Source organism: Trichosurus vulpecula, chromosome 1, assembly GCF_011100635.1.
Source record: "Trichosurus vulpecula isolate mTriVul1 chromosome 1, mTriVul1.pri, whole genome shotgun sequence".
NCBI classification, from domain to species: domain Eukaryota; kingdom Metazoa; phylum Chordata; class Mammalia; order Diprotodontia; family Phalangeridae; genus Trichosurus; species Trichosurus vulpecula.
In genome coordinates this window covers 288,762,122-288,777,883 of record NC_050573.1, presented here as the reverse complement: position 1 = coordinate 288,777,883, position 15,762 = coordinate 288,762,122, and the positions used below count along the sequence as shown (strand labels likewise).

The following is a 15,762-nucleotide window of genomic DNA, read 5'->3' as shown; positions in this document are numbered from 1 at the left end:
AATGATATTGAGGGATGCACTTCAGCCCAGCGTAAGAGATGACTTTCCAACAAGGAATGTCCAATAGTGGAGTGGATGATCTAATAAATTAGGAAGTTTCCAATCATGTAAGCATTAGAGTAGATACTAGATGATTATCTACCAGATATATTTATGAAAACCATCACACTGTGTCTCACACATTTTTAGCTAGATGAGACAAAGTATAAATTTCCTAAGATTCTGATTTTTACCATCTTAATTTGTGAGAATCAGGGCATTCCACACAATGTAAATATTCCTTAACTTTGAGGACAAATGGCTCAAAAAGCACATCTAAGATACAAACCAGAATTAGTTACTTACTAAGACATAAAAATGGGGCCAGTGAGCTGGTCTTGTATCACTAGGCTGTACCTTCTACACCAAACTTTCTTTTTCTTTCTTTTTTTTATATTTCTATTTATAGAATGGGAAATGCACAGCTCTTCATTTTGCTGCCACTCAAGGGGCAACTGAGATTGTAAAGTTGATGATATCCTCTTATTCTGGGGGCGATGATATTATTAATACAGTAGATGGAAATAATGAGACGTTGCTTCACAGGTAAGAATTTTCTTTCTTTGACAAGTCAAGGTTCCATTGTCTTTGTATTTTTGGTTTCTCAAGTTCACCCTATACTAACAAGACTACACAGATGAAACACATGGTTCAACGTTTCTATGGAGAATTAAGATTTATGCTAATTAGCCAATCAGAGGTACTATTTCTCTGTGGAATCAAAGTAAAAAGTTAAATAGGTTTTCACAAAAGAGTAGTGTCTACTGGCAGTCTAGTGGCAAATGCCATAAAGATTTCAACACCAGTAAGTGAGTTGCATTGTATGTCACCTAGATATAAAAGAGGGTTCTTATGCAAGAATTAATCTGTGTACCATCCTCTTGACTATAAACTCTTAACAGATCTCCCACCCTCCTTATTCACCTACAAACAGGGGCAAAGTTCCCATTTTTTCTTTCATGGAAATATTTTTTTTATTCATTCAAAAGCAGAAATGGTGACCATAGGCCACCATTGAATAAATATTTACTTTCTTTTCACCTGATAGTATATGTATATATGTATGTATGTGTATATATGTGTATGTATACATGTAAGTGTACAAACATGCACACACATATATATATATATACACATACACATATTTAGTAATTATTGATAACAAACTAATCCCCTTATCCTTTTCCTTAAATGGATTTGCTTGGTTAGTTTTATTTGAAATTTTCATGGTACAAGATATTGAGACACAAAATGGCTTAGTAGGTAGAGAGTAGATCCTGATAGAAAGAAGATGTGGATTCAGATTTTGCCTCTAACACTGATTTGTTGCATGACCATGGGAAAAAAAAATTGCCTAAATCAAGTCAACAAATATCTATTAAGTATGTAATATCTGCTAATCACTGTGGATACAAAGAAAGTCAAAAATAGTACCTGTCCTCAAAGAATTCACATTCTATTGGGGAAGACAATATATAATCAACAATGGCAGCTAGGTAACATAGTGGATAGGGTGCTTGGCCTGGAGTCATGAGTACTTGAGTCCAAATCTGGCCTTAGATACTTAGCAGCTGTGTGATCCTGGGCAAGTCACTTAACCTCTATTTTACTCATTTTCCGCAACTGTAAAATAGGGATAGTAATAGTTTAACTCACAGGATCAAATTATTTTATATTTGTAAAGCACTTAGCACAGTGCCTGGCATGGGTTAGGTACTATATAAATACTTATTCCCTCCGTTCCCTACACTATCTACATACAAAATATATATGGGCTAAATTATAGGTGGGCACCCAGGTGGCATAGTGGATAGAGTGCCAGGCCTAGAATGAGGAAGAACTGAGTTCAGATCAGCCTCAGACATTTACTTGCTGTGTGACCCTGGGCAAGTCACTTAACTCTCTTTGCCTCGGTTTCCTCATATGTAAAAATGAACTGGAGAAGGAAGTGGCAAACTACTTTAGTATCTTGCCAAGAAAAACCAAAATGGGTCTGATACATCTGAAAAATGACTGAATGACAAATTGTAGGTGAATTCAGAGGGAAAATCCCTGAATTGAAGGGGACTAGGTAAGGCTTGGCCTCTGAGTTTCAGATTCCTCATGTGGTGACAATAATGTGTATAGTACTTTCAGGCTCAAACAAGTTAGTCTATGGAAGATGTTTTTCTGTCCTTACAATGCTCTATAAACATTGGTTATTATCCCAATTCCCTTTTAGGTTGACATATACAAGTCAGCCTTTTGACTTTGGTAAAAATTCATTTTTTTTTATATATTGAATCTCACCAAGTTAGTTGTGTTGTTGTTTTTCTTTTCTTTTCCTGAGCAGTAATTCACAGGTGACCTCTACTTTAGGTACCATGGCCAGTCATTTACATGCAATCTATCTACTGTACTCTAGTTTTTTAGTATAAGGCTTTAAAATGTGCATTTTATCTCAAGATAGATGACAACTGGCCATAGGTTCCTCTAGGATCTTAGATCAAGTTCATACCTTCCATAGTTAGATTGAACCTGGCCTGTGGTATCTGTAACTGACTCAAGGATATATAATGTCAGGCTAGAGTAGTTAGTTCCCAGTCTGATGGAGCCCTGGGACCCCATCTTGGCGTGACTAGATACAGAGGTGTCCAATTTCTTATGACCTGATCTCTCCAAGACTACCCATTCCCTATTGAGGCTGCCCTTTACATTTCTACAGATTTTTATAAGCTCACCCACCAGAGTACTATAGACAGGGATGTGTCAGAACCACCTCTAACTGGCTTACAGAACCTATAACTATGTCTTCACTGTGGGCATTTACACCTCCAAAATCAGCAATGCTACAAATCAATCAGTCAACAAGCATTTGTTACATTTACTGTTTGTCAGGTACTGTGCTTGATTTATTGTTTTGTTGATTGTCTACACTTAAGAAAGTGTTAATAATGCAGATTAAACTGAAATGTATGTGCGCATATGTTTTATTGGGTTTTTTCCTGGGAATTTAGTTAAATATTTACCAGCAAACCTTCTTATTACTCTATAAACATTGCTTGGACACACCAGGAGTGCAGTAGAATACTCACAGAAGGAAGTCATCAGCAGACAGGAAGTGTGGTGACTGTAAAATAATGATAATAATAATAATAATAATAATAATAATAATGATAATGATGATGATGAAGATGATGATGATAACAATAATAATACCTGGAAAATATATATATATATATATATATATATATATATATATATACACACACATACATATATATGTATATGGTGCTTCAAAGTTTTCAAAGTGCTTTACCACCATTATCTCATTTGGGCCTCACAATTCTGTGGCTTGTATTTATCCAGAACTAAATAAATTCCTAAATGGAATTTCATGGGATGTGAAGTGTTCCCCAGGTTCCACAGCTGGCCCTAGATCATAAGACTTACCGCAGTTCGGTAGTACCATGTAGGATCATAGGGTCTCAGATCTAGAGATGGAACAGAGCTTAGAGGTTTTCTAGTCCGGTCTACTCTTATTACAGAAGAGAAAGCTCAGGCCCAGAATGCTTCAATGACTTGACCAATGTGATGCAGGAAGGTGAGCAGTAGAGCTGAAATTCATAGTTGAGTTTTATAACTTAAAGCTCAGTACTTCAAGTTCATCAAAGGGTGGGAGGAAATCAGTGAGGAGAACTTCTGATTTGGACTTGATTCTTACCAAGAAGGAGAAACTGGTTATGGTGATGGAAATGTTAGAAACCTTTGGGGTAAGTGACAATTCCACATTGGAATTTGTTTTAGAGAGGAAAGTTGAGCATCACCTGACATATGCACCAAATTTGGCAGAGAAAAAATTTCAAAAGAAATTTGAACATAGGGTAACAAGTCTGATGGAAGAAATGTCAGTATGGCAAACTGACCCATGAAGGATGAGAACCTCTCAAAAGTAGAATTCTAAGACACAAAAAACATTTTATTTGCAGAGGTAAATCAGGAGATGTCAAAGTCTATGGAGAGAGAACACAATAACCAACTTAAAATTTAACAAAGACATCTAAAGAAGACATAAGCAAGGGTAGGCAATGGAGGAGAAATCAATACCAAAATATAGCACAATCTTGCCAGAGTGTCAGGAGTGCTAAATCTTAGAATGAGTTAAAGATGGCAAGGGAAGCAAAGGACAATGGATGTCAGTTTTCATGAGTTTAAAAACAAAATATATTAGGGTAAAGAAGACAATTAAATAAGGAATAAGATAGTTGCTTTGGGATGATGAAATAATTAATGTGGAGAAAGTGGATCTACTCAACTCCAAGTTTGCTTCTGTTTACTCCAAAAGGAAGGGTGATATAGTGAATTTTTAATTCCCATTAGCAAATAGGAAGTTGATAAGGGGGGGGTGGTATAACACGGTTTTAAAAAGTGATCTCAGAAATGTAAGACAGGAAATATGAGACCAGATTGTCTGAGAAAGAGGCAGAGAGTCCAAGACTAAAGAGGTGATATTTTCACTGTACTTTGCTCTGGTTGCATCACATATTAAGTAAGTTCAGTTCAGGCTCCACATTTTAAGGACATTGAAAAGCTGGAAAGTGTCTTGAGGGAGGTAACCAGAATGGAAATAGTGGGTTCCCTCTTAACAACGTCTTAAAGCAAAGGGTACACTATACAATATTTAGTAATTTTGTAAGACTTTGTAATCCCTGATGTTGGGAAGTTTGAAGCTGGTGGATCACTTGAGTTTGAGAGTTATGGGCTGCTTTAGGTAGGGCCAAAGCCAATTGGTAAGTCTGATGCCACTATGGTGAGCACCTAGGAGTCAGAGTTCAAATGAGCTACTTAAGGCAGAGAGAAAACTATCACATGTCAGAAAAATAGAGTAGGTCAAATCTTCAAATCTTCTGTTATGATAAGTATTGGGATTTTGCCTTTGAGTGGCCTCTGTATTTGCAGCCTGCATTTCTCAAGGTAAGGAAACTCAGTCTCAAAACATAAAAATTTTTTTCCCAAATTTTAAAAGAATAAACATATTCTATTTTATGAAAGATTGTTTTTAAGTATTTTCAAATAATTTATATAATAATTACTTTCATGTTTTGTAGAGTAGCCTTATTTGATCACCATGAACTGGCTGAATATTTAATTTCAATGGTAAGTATGCAATTGATGAATTTGTACCTTATTATTATTAACAACTGAAAGTACATAAAGTAATCATTCTTTTATGAATAACCATCTAAAGTAAAGATTATAACAGTCATAACAAATTTAACATTATTTTCAACTTCCCAAATGAAAGAAATTTCAGAAATTTTCAGGTAGCTAGCATTGCTTTTCATATATGGCAGAAAAAGTAATTAATATGGATTTACTGAATATTTATAGAAGATATCTACTTTTATATGACTAAAATGTTATATATAAGGGCTCTTTAACCATGGGGAAAATTCTCTGAAAGTTTTCAGGCAAATTTTCCTAATGGCCCTGGAACTGAACATTTTCTAGTGTCTATTCTGACCTTAAAAGATTCGCTCGCATACCACCTTCTTGAAGCTGAGGTATATATGCAATTTACTTTGCTTCAATTCAGTTCCATAATTATACATCATGTCACCCAGCAGAAGAAAGTCCATGAGATTATAGCCTGTTTAATATTTTTCCTTTATATCCCATAGATACATGGCAGGTATATAATAAAAGTTTGTTGAATGGATTGAATTAGAATCTTATGCCCATAATGACCTAAGTTAACCTTGGTTTAACTGAGTAGGGTTTGGTTTTTTTTGGTAGACAGTGTTGTCTAAGCATATAACTGCATTGTCCAAGCATATAACTCCTTCTTACCCTGTCACTATCTGTTCTCATCCCATTCTCCAGAGGTAATAACTTAGAAGCAATAAACTTTTCACATTTATTTTGGCAAGTTTCTTATGGGCTAGCTTAAAATATATTTCAGTAACAACATGTAATTGTAAATTATGTTTTAATGTTTGTTTGCAAGAAAAGAATAGTGTTTTTGAAATTTTAAGTCCTAAACAGGGACAAAATATTAAAATGCACATTCTCTTTACCTTTCTAAGAGACATGTATCAGAAACTCACCATTAATTATCAGTTTTACAGGTAGGTCAATGTACAAAATACTTGCAACTATTTTAAAAGGGGTCTAAACATGAAATTAAAATATCCAAAACTATAATTCAAGCAATTTAATATATGACCTGTAAGAAATATAAGACTTTTAATGTGATCTTCTTAAAAGAGTGAAACTTTGGTTTCTTAGTATACCAAATGTTGTGTCCACAGTGTAGAAGAGAAAATACTGACTTTAAATACCTGCTCTATGCCAGGCACTGTGCTTGGAATGGAGGATCCATAGACAAAAATGAAATAGTCTCTGACTTCAAGAAGCTTGCATTCTATTGGGTGATACAACATATACACAACTCACTACACCAGAAATACAAACAAAAATTTCAGAGGGGTAGCAATTACACTTTGGGGTATCAGGAAAAAAGCTGATACTTGGGCTGAGTTTTGAAGGAAACTAGACTTTCTCACAGGTGGAGGCAAGAAAAAGATTGTGAAGGAGCCAGCTGTGCAAAGGCACCAAGATGGAGGATCAAATGTTGTATGAGGAGTAGCAGGAAGGCCACCATAGAGTGTGTGCAAGAACGGTCCTGTGGCCTTAGAGATAGATGGTATCAAAAGTATAATTTTTCATGTGAGAAGCAACGTGTATAAAGTACATTGGAGTTCACCTCAGACTTGGTTTAAATCCTGGATCCTTCTTATCAAGCGTGTTAATAAGAGATTTTTTTAACTTCTTAGCTTTGAGCTCCTCATAATTCAAGTAGAAGTGTACTATCTTCCTCATAGGATTGTTGTGAGGGAAAAAACACTTTAAAACACAAAAAACATACATTATTGTTATTATTCTTACTAATTAACTATTCTTACTAATAGTAAGTCAAGATAGAATTGACTTACAGTAGTGAAATCTAAATTAGCACTATAATCATAGGGAATACCTATGGAATAATAATGACAAACAGAAATCTGTTCTGCTCTCAAGGGTAAAAAAACAAACAAACACTGGGCAATTTTGTTTGGCTGATATTGTGAAATAATGGTTCAGTGTTTCATCTCCTAACATGAAAACAAAGGGATAGAGGGTGGAGCCAAGATGGTGGCTGGAAAGCAGGGACTTGCTTAAGCTCCCTGCCAGGTCCCTCTAAACAACTATAAAAATGGCTCTGAACAAATTCTAGAGCTGCAGAACCCATGAAATAACAGAGGGAAGCAGGGCTCCAGCCCAGGACAGCCTGGATGGTCGCTGGGAGCAGAGCAGAGCCCTGAATGGGCTGTGCCAGGACCAACCAAACTGGCAGGTGGGCAGAACAGGCCATAGGTCCCTGAACCATTGAGCTGTGGCAGTTACCAGACTTCTCAACCCAAAAACACCAAAGACAACAGAGCAGGTTAGTGGGAAAAGCTGTTGGGGCAGAGTGAAAGGAGTTCACTGATGGCCACCACCCTGGGAACAGTGGAGTTGGTGCAGCTCTAAGGCTGCTTCCAGAGCTGCAGCTGCAGTTACCTCCAGCCCCAGGCCCACCTGATGGCAGCAATTAAACAGTGGATTAGAGCAAGAGTGCAAAGCCTGCTTTGCCCTGCCTGGATCTGGGCTGCAAACCGGGTTGGCAGTTCTTGGGGGAAAAGGAGTACTGGCATGCAGAGCTTCCTGTGTACAAGTAGCTCTGAAAACAGCAGCACAAGGCCCTTAAAGCTTGGGACAAAGTACTCTCTACAAGCAGACATACACCGACAAAACACTCAAGGGTCAAGTAGTTGGCTGAGAACATCAACAGGCAGCAAAAACGGACTCAGATTCAGACTCTGACTTTGGAATCTTTTTTTTGGTGACAAAGAAGACCAAAACATACAGCCAGAAGTGGTCAACAAAGTCAAAGAGCCCACATCAAAAGCCTCCAAGAAAAATATTAATTGGTCTAAGGCCATGGAAGAGCTCAAAAAGGATTTGGAAAAGCAAGTAAGAGAAGTAGAGGAAAAATTGGGAAGAGAAATAAGAGTGATATGAGAAAACCATGAAAAACAAGTCAATGACTTGCTAAAGGAAACCCAAAAAATACTGAAGAAAATAACACCTTAAAAAATAGACTAACTCAAATGGCAAAAGAGCTCCAAAAAGCCAATGAGGAGAAGAATGCCTTGAAAGGCAGAATTAGCCAAATGGAAAAGAAGGTCCAAAAGACCACTGAAGAAAATACTACCTTGAAAATTAGATTGGAGCAGGTGGAAGCTAGTGACTTTATGAAAAATCAAGATATTATAAAACACAACCAAAGGAATGAAAAAATGGAAGACAATCTCAAATATCTCATTGGAAAAACGACTGACCTGGAAAATCCAGGAGAGATGATTTAAAAATTATTGGACTACCTGAAAGCCATGATCAAAAAAGAGCCTAGATATCATCTTTCAAGAAATTATCAAGGAGAACTGCCCTGATATTCTAGAGCCAGAGGGTAAAATAGAAATTGAAAGAATCCACAGATTGCCTCCTGAAAAAGATCCCAAAAAGAGTTGAATATGAAGGGATGATACCTAAAAAAAATCAAATTAAGGGATGAGAGAGGAATATATTGAGAGAGGGAGAAAGGGAGAGATAGAATGGGGCAAATTATCTCACATAAAAGTAGCAAGAAAAAGCAGTTCATTGGAAGGGAAGAGGGGGCAGGTGAGGGGGAATGAGTGAATCTTGCTCTCATCGGATTTGAATTGAGGAGGGAATAAAATACACACTCAATTGGGTATCTTAACCCACAGGAAAGAAGGAGGAAGGGGATAAAAAGGGGGGGATGATAGAAGGGAGGGCAGATGGGGGGAGGTAATCAAAAGCAAACACTTTCAAAAAGGGATTGAGTCAAGGGAGAAAATAGAATAAAGGGGGACAGGATAGGAGGGAGCAAAATATAGTTACTCTTTTACAACATGAGTATTGTGGAAGGATTTTGCATAATGATACATGTGTGACCTATACTGAATTGCTTGCCTTCTTAGAGAGGGTGGGTGGGGAGGAAGGGGGAAGAGAACTGTGAACTCAAAGTTTTAAAAGCAGATGTTCAAAAAAAAGTTGTTTTTGTATGCAACTGGAAAATAAGATATACAGGCAATGGGGCATAGAAATCTATCTTGCCCTACAAAAAAGTAAGGGAAAAGGGGATGGGGGGGGGGGAGTGAGGTGACAGAAGGGAGGGCTGATTGGGGAATGGGGCAGTCAGAATATATGCCATCTTGGAGTGGGGGGGAGGGTAGAAATGGGGAGAAAATTTGTAATTCAAACTCTTGTGGAAATCAATGCTGAAAACTAAAAATATTAAATAAATATTTTATTAAAAAAAGAAAACAAAAGGACATATTTAAGAAACTCATTTTTGGATGTCAATTGTTTTGGAATGTTCTTTTTTTAAATATATATCTTATCCCCTTTATTTTTTATAGATTTGAAGAGCAAATTATTTCATTGGTGAACTCCATGTTGATCTTTTAATTTTGTTTTAGGGAGCAAATATTAATAGTATTGATTGTGAAGGTCGTTCTCCACTTCTACTAGCAACTAGTTGTGCATCATGGAATGTAGTGAATTTATTACTTTCTAAAGGTAAAGTAAGGAAATTCCGAAGGTTGATCCTTTTGAATAGTGATTTGTGTGTTTGCTTTTCTTTTTTCAAATTTGTTGCCAATTAAATATTACTTATATCTGATTAGTTGAACCTTGTAACATGATAAAGGTTGGCAAGATGGGATATTAGTAGACAAGGGCTCTACTACCTTAAAGTCTGAAATCCACCTTAGGCTATTTGGATGACTCTGTGATTTTTTTTTTTTTGCCAGTACAGATCACCATGCAGCTGTATATTCTTATCTTGGGCTATTCTTATATATGTGTTCCCATATATTCTCTATTGGGTGGTGGGAATTGGGGAGACCATGGTGGAGTAAGGCATCAAACATCTTGGAGATTTTCTGCAAGGTCTTTTGACATTGTGTGAATACCAATAGGTCACACTGACTGTGATTTGGTTCTTCCTTGGTATAAAATAGATGAATATAATTTACATTTTTGTTCATGTTTATTTAGGAGCTGATGTAGGAATAAAAGATTATTTTGGGCGAAACTTTTTGCACTTAATTGTCCTCCAGCCTTGTGGAATAAAACATTTGAAGCAGGAGTTTCTGCAGGTATGCAGCAACAGCTTTGAACTTTTTTCATATGGAATCACACAGCTAAGTGTTGCAAAGTGTATATGTTACCAATATAACCAGGTTACCAAGAAGATCAGCACAAATATATCACTAGTACTAGGAAAACAGCTCAGAATATATAGTTTTTAATAGTCTGTAGCCTAACCATCATTATATGTGAAATTCAACACATTTTTATAATTCATTTTTTTTAATTAAACCCTTTTTACTGATATATCATTAAGACAAAATTCATGACCTCAAAGAGGACCATAAGCATGCCTGAATAGTTCAGAATCACAGAATATAATGAATTCTCCAGGTAGAAGACAGAGGAAGTATGACATTTATTTACACTCCAAAGGATCAAACACAAGGACCAATGCCCCCAATTCGATATTGTGGCAACAACATTCCAAAACCAATAAGCCCACCTCACTATAGTAATGAGGAGGTTACAACAAAATATCATTAGCAGCAAGCCAGACCATACTTGTGCTTCCCCTCAATGCTAGGACCCTCCTATAAGAAGATCACTCACAAATCCTAAGTCCCTGCTCAGCCCTCTCTCCTGAAGCTCCTCTGACTCCTAGATCCTGAAACTCCCTTTTGTGTTCAGCACTCTCTGATCTGTATGCTCTGGAAGCTGGCCCTTCACTCCTGAATCCTGCTGCTCTTTGTTTCTCAGCTTCGAGCTCCTAATCCTCCATTTCTCAGCTTCTGCAGTTTCTGTGGTTTCCAAACTTTGTTCTCTGTTTTAATACAGTCCTTAGATGTCATCTGACTGACTAGAACTCATCTGATTGACTAGAACTCAGGCACATACCAGTGGCTCTGGTCTTAGCAACTCCCCTTAGGGCCTGGAGGCCTTCCAGCCTTGCTCCAGCCTGGGGTCTCACATCTAATTAGTGAAAGGGTGTGGGCCCCTAATCAGACCTCCTTTTGTAGGCCCCACCAAAAGCCTATTCAATGGGAGGGAAAGATCTTTTCACTTACTGATTGGCTTTACCACTGGGTGTGGTGATACACACCTGTAATCCTAGATGGACCTCTTAAATATTTTGAGCTGCAGTGTGTTTAGTCAGTTGGGCATCCACTTTAATTCCATCATCAGTGCAGTGAGCCCTTGGGGTGGGGATGGAGGAACCCCAAGTTACCTAAAGAGGAATGAACTGACCAAGGTTGGAAATAGATCAGGTCACCATTTTGTGCCAATAAGCAAGGCAATCAGGCCTGTGAGTGACCACTGCACTGCTAGCCTGGGTGAGATAGAGAAAGACCCTATCCAACCTCCAAAATAAGTAAACAAATAAGCAAATAATTAAATATAAGCCTTTTCTCTAAGGAAATATGTGAGAGTGCACTGTATTACAATGTTTTAAAACGTATTAGAAGCATTTCAAATTACATTGTAAGAAATAGTGGACTCAGTTTTCATTTTGAAGTAAAACAATGTTAAAAGGACATTGTGGTAATATTTATAATACTTCTTTCCAAACAGATGCAACATATTAAAAATCTTGTAATGGATGAAGACATTGAGGGGTGTACTCCTCTACATTACGCGTGCAGCCAAGGTGTACCTCTTTCTGTAAATAACTTACTTGGCTTGGATGTTTCCATTTGTATCAAAAGCAAAGATAACAAGTCACCCTTGCATTTTGCTGCCAAGTAAGTTATAGCATATACACATATATACATATACACAAACATATATGTGTGTTAATATATGCATATGCATTTGAATGTACCAAATGTGTGCATACACGTGTGTGTATCTATGTGATATCCCCCTCTCTTTATCTCCATCTGCGTATCTATAGTTATCTATGTGTCTATCTTTGGATGGTCTGTTCACCTCTAAAGAGCTATGCTAAATAATTTATTTTTTTCTTTAAGTTTTGGCCGTATAAACACCTGCCAAAGACTTGTTCGTGATATGACTGATACAAGACTTTTGAACGAAGGTGACCAGAATGGAATGACTCCATTACATTTGGCAGCAAAAAACGGACATGATAAAGTGGTCAAGTTTCTCTTGAAAAAAGGTGCCTTATTTCTCAGGTCAGAACATGTTAACAGAACATTTTAAATGCTCTTTTTGGCTTGTAAACAAAGTATTTTCCAGGTAGCAAACTGTATTCTTTATCCTGATAGCTGACATTTAAAGAGCTTTAGGCCTTATAATTTTAGGATAAGTACATTTTACTTTTTTTGGATCTTGCAACAGTTCAATGAGAGATTCGAGTCTCTAGTTTCATAGAGGGGAAATCTAAGGTTCAGAAACATACCTAGGATCACAACATAAGTTTAACAGCACTTTTGTGGTTGTTATTTAATTGTTTCAGTAGTGCCCAATGCTTTGTGACCCCATTTGGGGTTTTCTTGGCAAAGACACTGGAGTGTTTTGCTATTTCCTTCTCCAGCTCATTTGACAGATGAGGAAACTGATGCAAACAGGGTTAACTGACTTGCCTAGGGTCACACAGCTAGTGAGTGTCTGAGAGCGGATTTGAACTCAGATCTTCTTTACTCCAGATCTGGTACTCTATGCACTTCATGACTTAGCTGCCCTTAACAGCACTAGAACCTGGGTATTTTGAGTTCTGGTCCAGGGATGTTTTATGTATGCATTGAAGTTCACAACAACATCATGGAATCACAGAATTGGAAAGAACCTCGATGAAGGTGTAGTCCAATATATACGTAAATGTCATCTCTACTATCACAGAGTAGAATAGTTGTCATTCAGACTTTGCTAGAATATTTTCTAAAGAGGGGAACTTCTGAAGAAAACCATTTTAGTTTTTGATAGTTCTAATTGTGATGAGGGTTACTCCTGACATCAAACCTCTATTTACCACTTTGTAATTTCCCCATTTCTCCTCATAGTTTCTAGGGTCAAACAGGACCACTCTTAAGTATTCCATATAATAGCTTTTCATATACTTGAAGATGGATGTCATGACCTCCCTGAGTCTTCCCTGTTCCAGGCTAAATGCCCACAGTTCCATCAACTTAACCTCATTTAAGATAGACTCCAGGCCTGATTCCACCCTTGCTGCCCTTCTATGTATTCTATTCAATTCGTTAATGTCCTTCTTAAACTGTGGTGACCTGATCAGAACACAGTACCATGGATGAGGTCTGCTTAGGCAGGCCTATATTACCTCTTTCTTTCTGGAAGCTGTGCTTCTCTTAACCTAGCCAATATTTCCATTTACCTTTTTTGATTGCCACAACATATTGCTGATTTATATTGAGTCAATTAAATCACTCAGCTATTTTTTAAACTACTGTGCAACTATCCTGTACTGGTGAAGCTTATTTTTTTAATATTCTGTAAGAAAGTTTTTCCTAATTCCTTAAGCCTTCACTCTGTTGTTTATTTCTAATCTATTCTGTACATGACTTGTTTGTACATAGTAGTTTGCAAGTTATTTCTCCCATTAGACTGTGAGCTCCTTGAGAGAATGGACCCTTTTGTCTTTCCTTGTATCCCTAGCTCTTAGCCTGCTTCTTGGAACATAGTAGATATTGATGAATGTTTATTGACAGATATACTTCTTTTCAATCTTGACTATAACTTACCGTGCTAGCTATCTACTAGGCCCATCACCTTCAAAATTAATAAGCATATCCTCTTTGTTCAGATTAATGGTAGAATGCTAGTTATTACAGGACCAATCACAGATGCTTAGGGCATTGAATTGAACGCTTTCCAAAATGACATTGAACCATTAGTACAATCTCTTTGAATCTGGCCAATCAACCTATCTACTGACTAAATTCTAGTTCCTCTTCCTTCCTTTCTTTCTTTCTTTCCTTCCTTCCTTCCTTTCTTTCTTCATCTCTCTCTCTCTCTCTCTCTCTCTCTCTCTCTCTCTCTCTCTCTCTTTTTCTACTAAAATAGCATGAAGTACAGATATTTGCTTAAAACATTCCCCTGATCTATTGATTTAATATAACCTTGTCCAAAATAAATGTAATAAGGTTAGTAGAGCATAATAATAATAGCTAACATTTATAATAATGCTTATAATTTGCCAGGCACTGTGCTAAGCATTTTATGAATATTACCTCATTTGATTCTCACAACAACACTCTGAATTATATGCTATTTTCAGATGAGGAAACTGAGGTAAACAGTGATTAGATGTCTTGCCTGGGATCACATAGCTAGTAAGTGTCTAATACTGTATTTGAACTCAGGTCATTCTGATTCCAGGCCTGGCAATCTATCCATTCCACCACCAAGATGGCGTGACTTGTTCCTGATAAACATATGCTATGTCTTGGTGCTCACCACTAAGTTTTCTAAATGGTCAAAAACCAGCTCTTCAGTGGTCTGTTCTAGAGTTTTTCCAGTAATCAAAGTTAATGTCACTGGTTTATTCTACTTTCTCTTTCCTTTTGTTTTATCTTTTTAAAAATTCAGATATTTGCCCTTTTCCAGTCTTAGGTACTTCTCCCAGACTCAACAATCATAACTGCCTGTTTTTTTAATACCCAAGGATATAGTTATCTGGCCTTCATTGAATTCACAAAGAACAACCAGGAGCTTTATTAATAGTTCTTCACTTATCTTGGATATCAAATCTTCATCAGCCAGTTCTGTCCTGCCGTTTCCAGTGCAAAGTTTATTCTTGGAGGAGAAAACAGAAACAAAATAATACAGTGCCTCTGCTTTCTCTTTGTTATCAGTCATCACCCATCCAACTCAGGTAGCAGTCCCATCCCTTCTTTGATTGTCCCTTTTTCCTAATATTGTGGGGAAAAAACCTGACTTTAGGTGGATCTTGGTTTCCTTTGCCATTCTCAGTCAAGACTCAATCTGTAGTCCATAGGCTAAAGAATAATAGGGTGGCTTCCTTTATTGCTACTTTCTCTGGCTAGACTAATCTTTCATTTCATTCTGCCTCTTGTGTCCATCAAAAATATAGGGGGAAAGCCCTTTATAGGGCTTTCATCTTACTCTCCAATTCCTCAAATCAATGTAATAAAATCAACTGATTTATCTTAATATGTAACTATGCACAAACCTTGCTTATATTCATTCAGTCTAATGCTTAAATTAGTTTGCATCTATGTGAATGCTAAGTAGGAAATAGGGGAAAGGAATCTTGTTCATTCTATTAGGAGAATTTACTAGCATGGTCTAGGGAAATGGTGCTGCATTTGAAGGCAAGGATTCAAATGATGTTTCCATCACATACTGGTAGTAGGACCATGAAAAAGGTATTCAGTCTCTTTGAGTCTCTCATTGTTTATTTGTCAACCTACAGCAACCACAGCATTGATAGGGACCTAGGAAGTTATGTAGAGTAAGGCCTACCTGCCTGTCATTTCCCTCTATGGAAGGGTTTTTCAACTTTTTATTTTTTGGCATGGACCTTTTTGTTGGTCCAAGGAAATCCACGAACCTTTTATAATAATGTTTTTAAATACATAAAGTAAAATTCAAAGAAATACA

The 15,762-nt window shown here is 37.0% G+C and overlaps 1 protein-coding gene across 1 annotated transcript in view; it reads left to right on the top strand.

Annotated features, from left to right (window-relative positions):
- TRPA1 (transient receptor potential cation channel subfamily A member 1) overlaps window positions 1–15,762 on the top strand; it is a 72,085-nt gene that overhangs the window by 21,714 nt on the left and 34,609 nt on the right. The window contains exons 7-12 of the mRNA XM_036744153.1: window positions 449–585; window positions 5,127–5,175; window positions 9,606–9,705; window positions 10,186–10,286; window positions 11,791–11,960; window positions 12,189–12,353. Of these exons, the coding sequence (XP_036600048.1) occupies window positions 449–585; window positions 5,127–5,175; window positions 9,606–9,705; window positions 10,186–10,286; window positions 11,791–11,960; window positions 12,189–12,353 (722 nt within the window). The remainder of the gene's footprint in view (window positions 1–448; window positions 586–5,126; window positions 5,176–9,605; window positions 9,706–10,185; window positions 10,287–11,790; window positions 11,961–12,188; window positions 12,354–15,762) is intronic.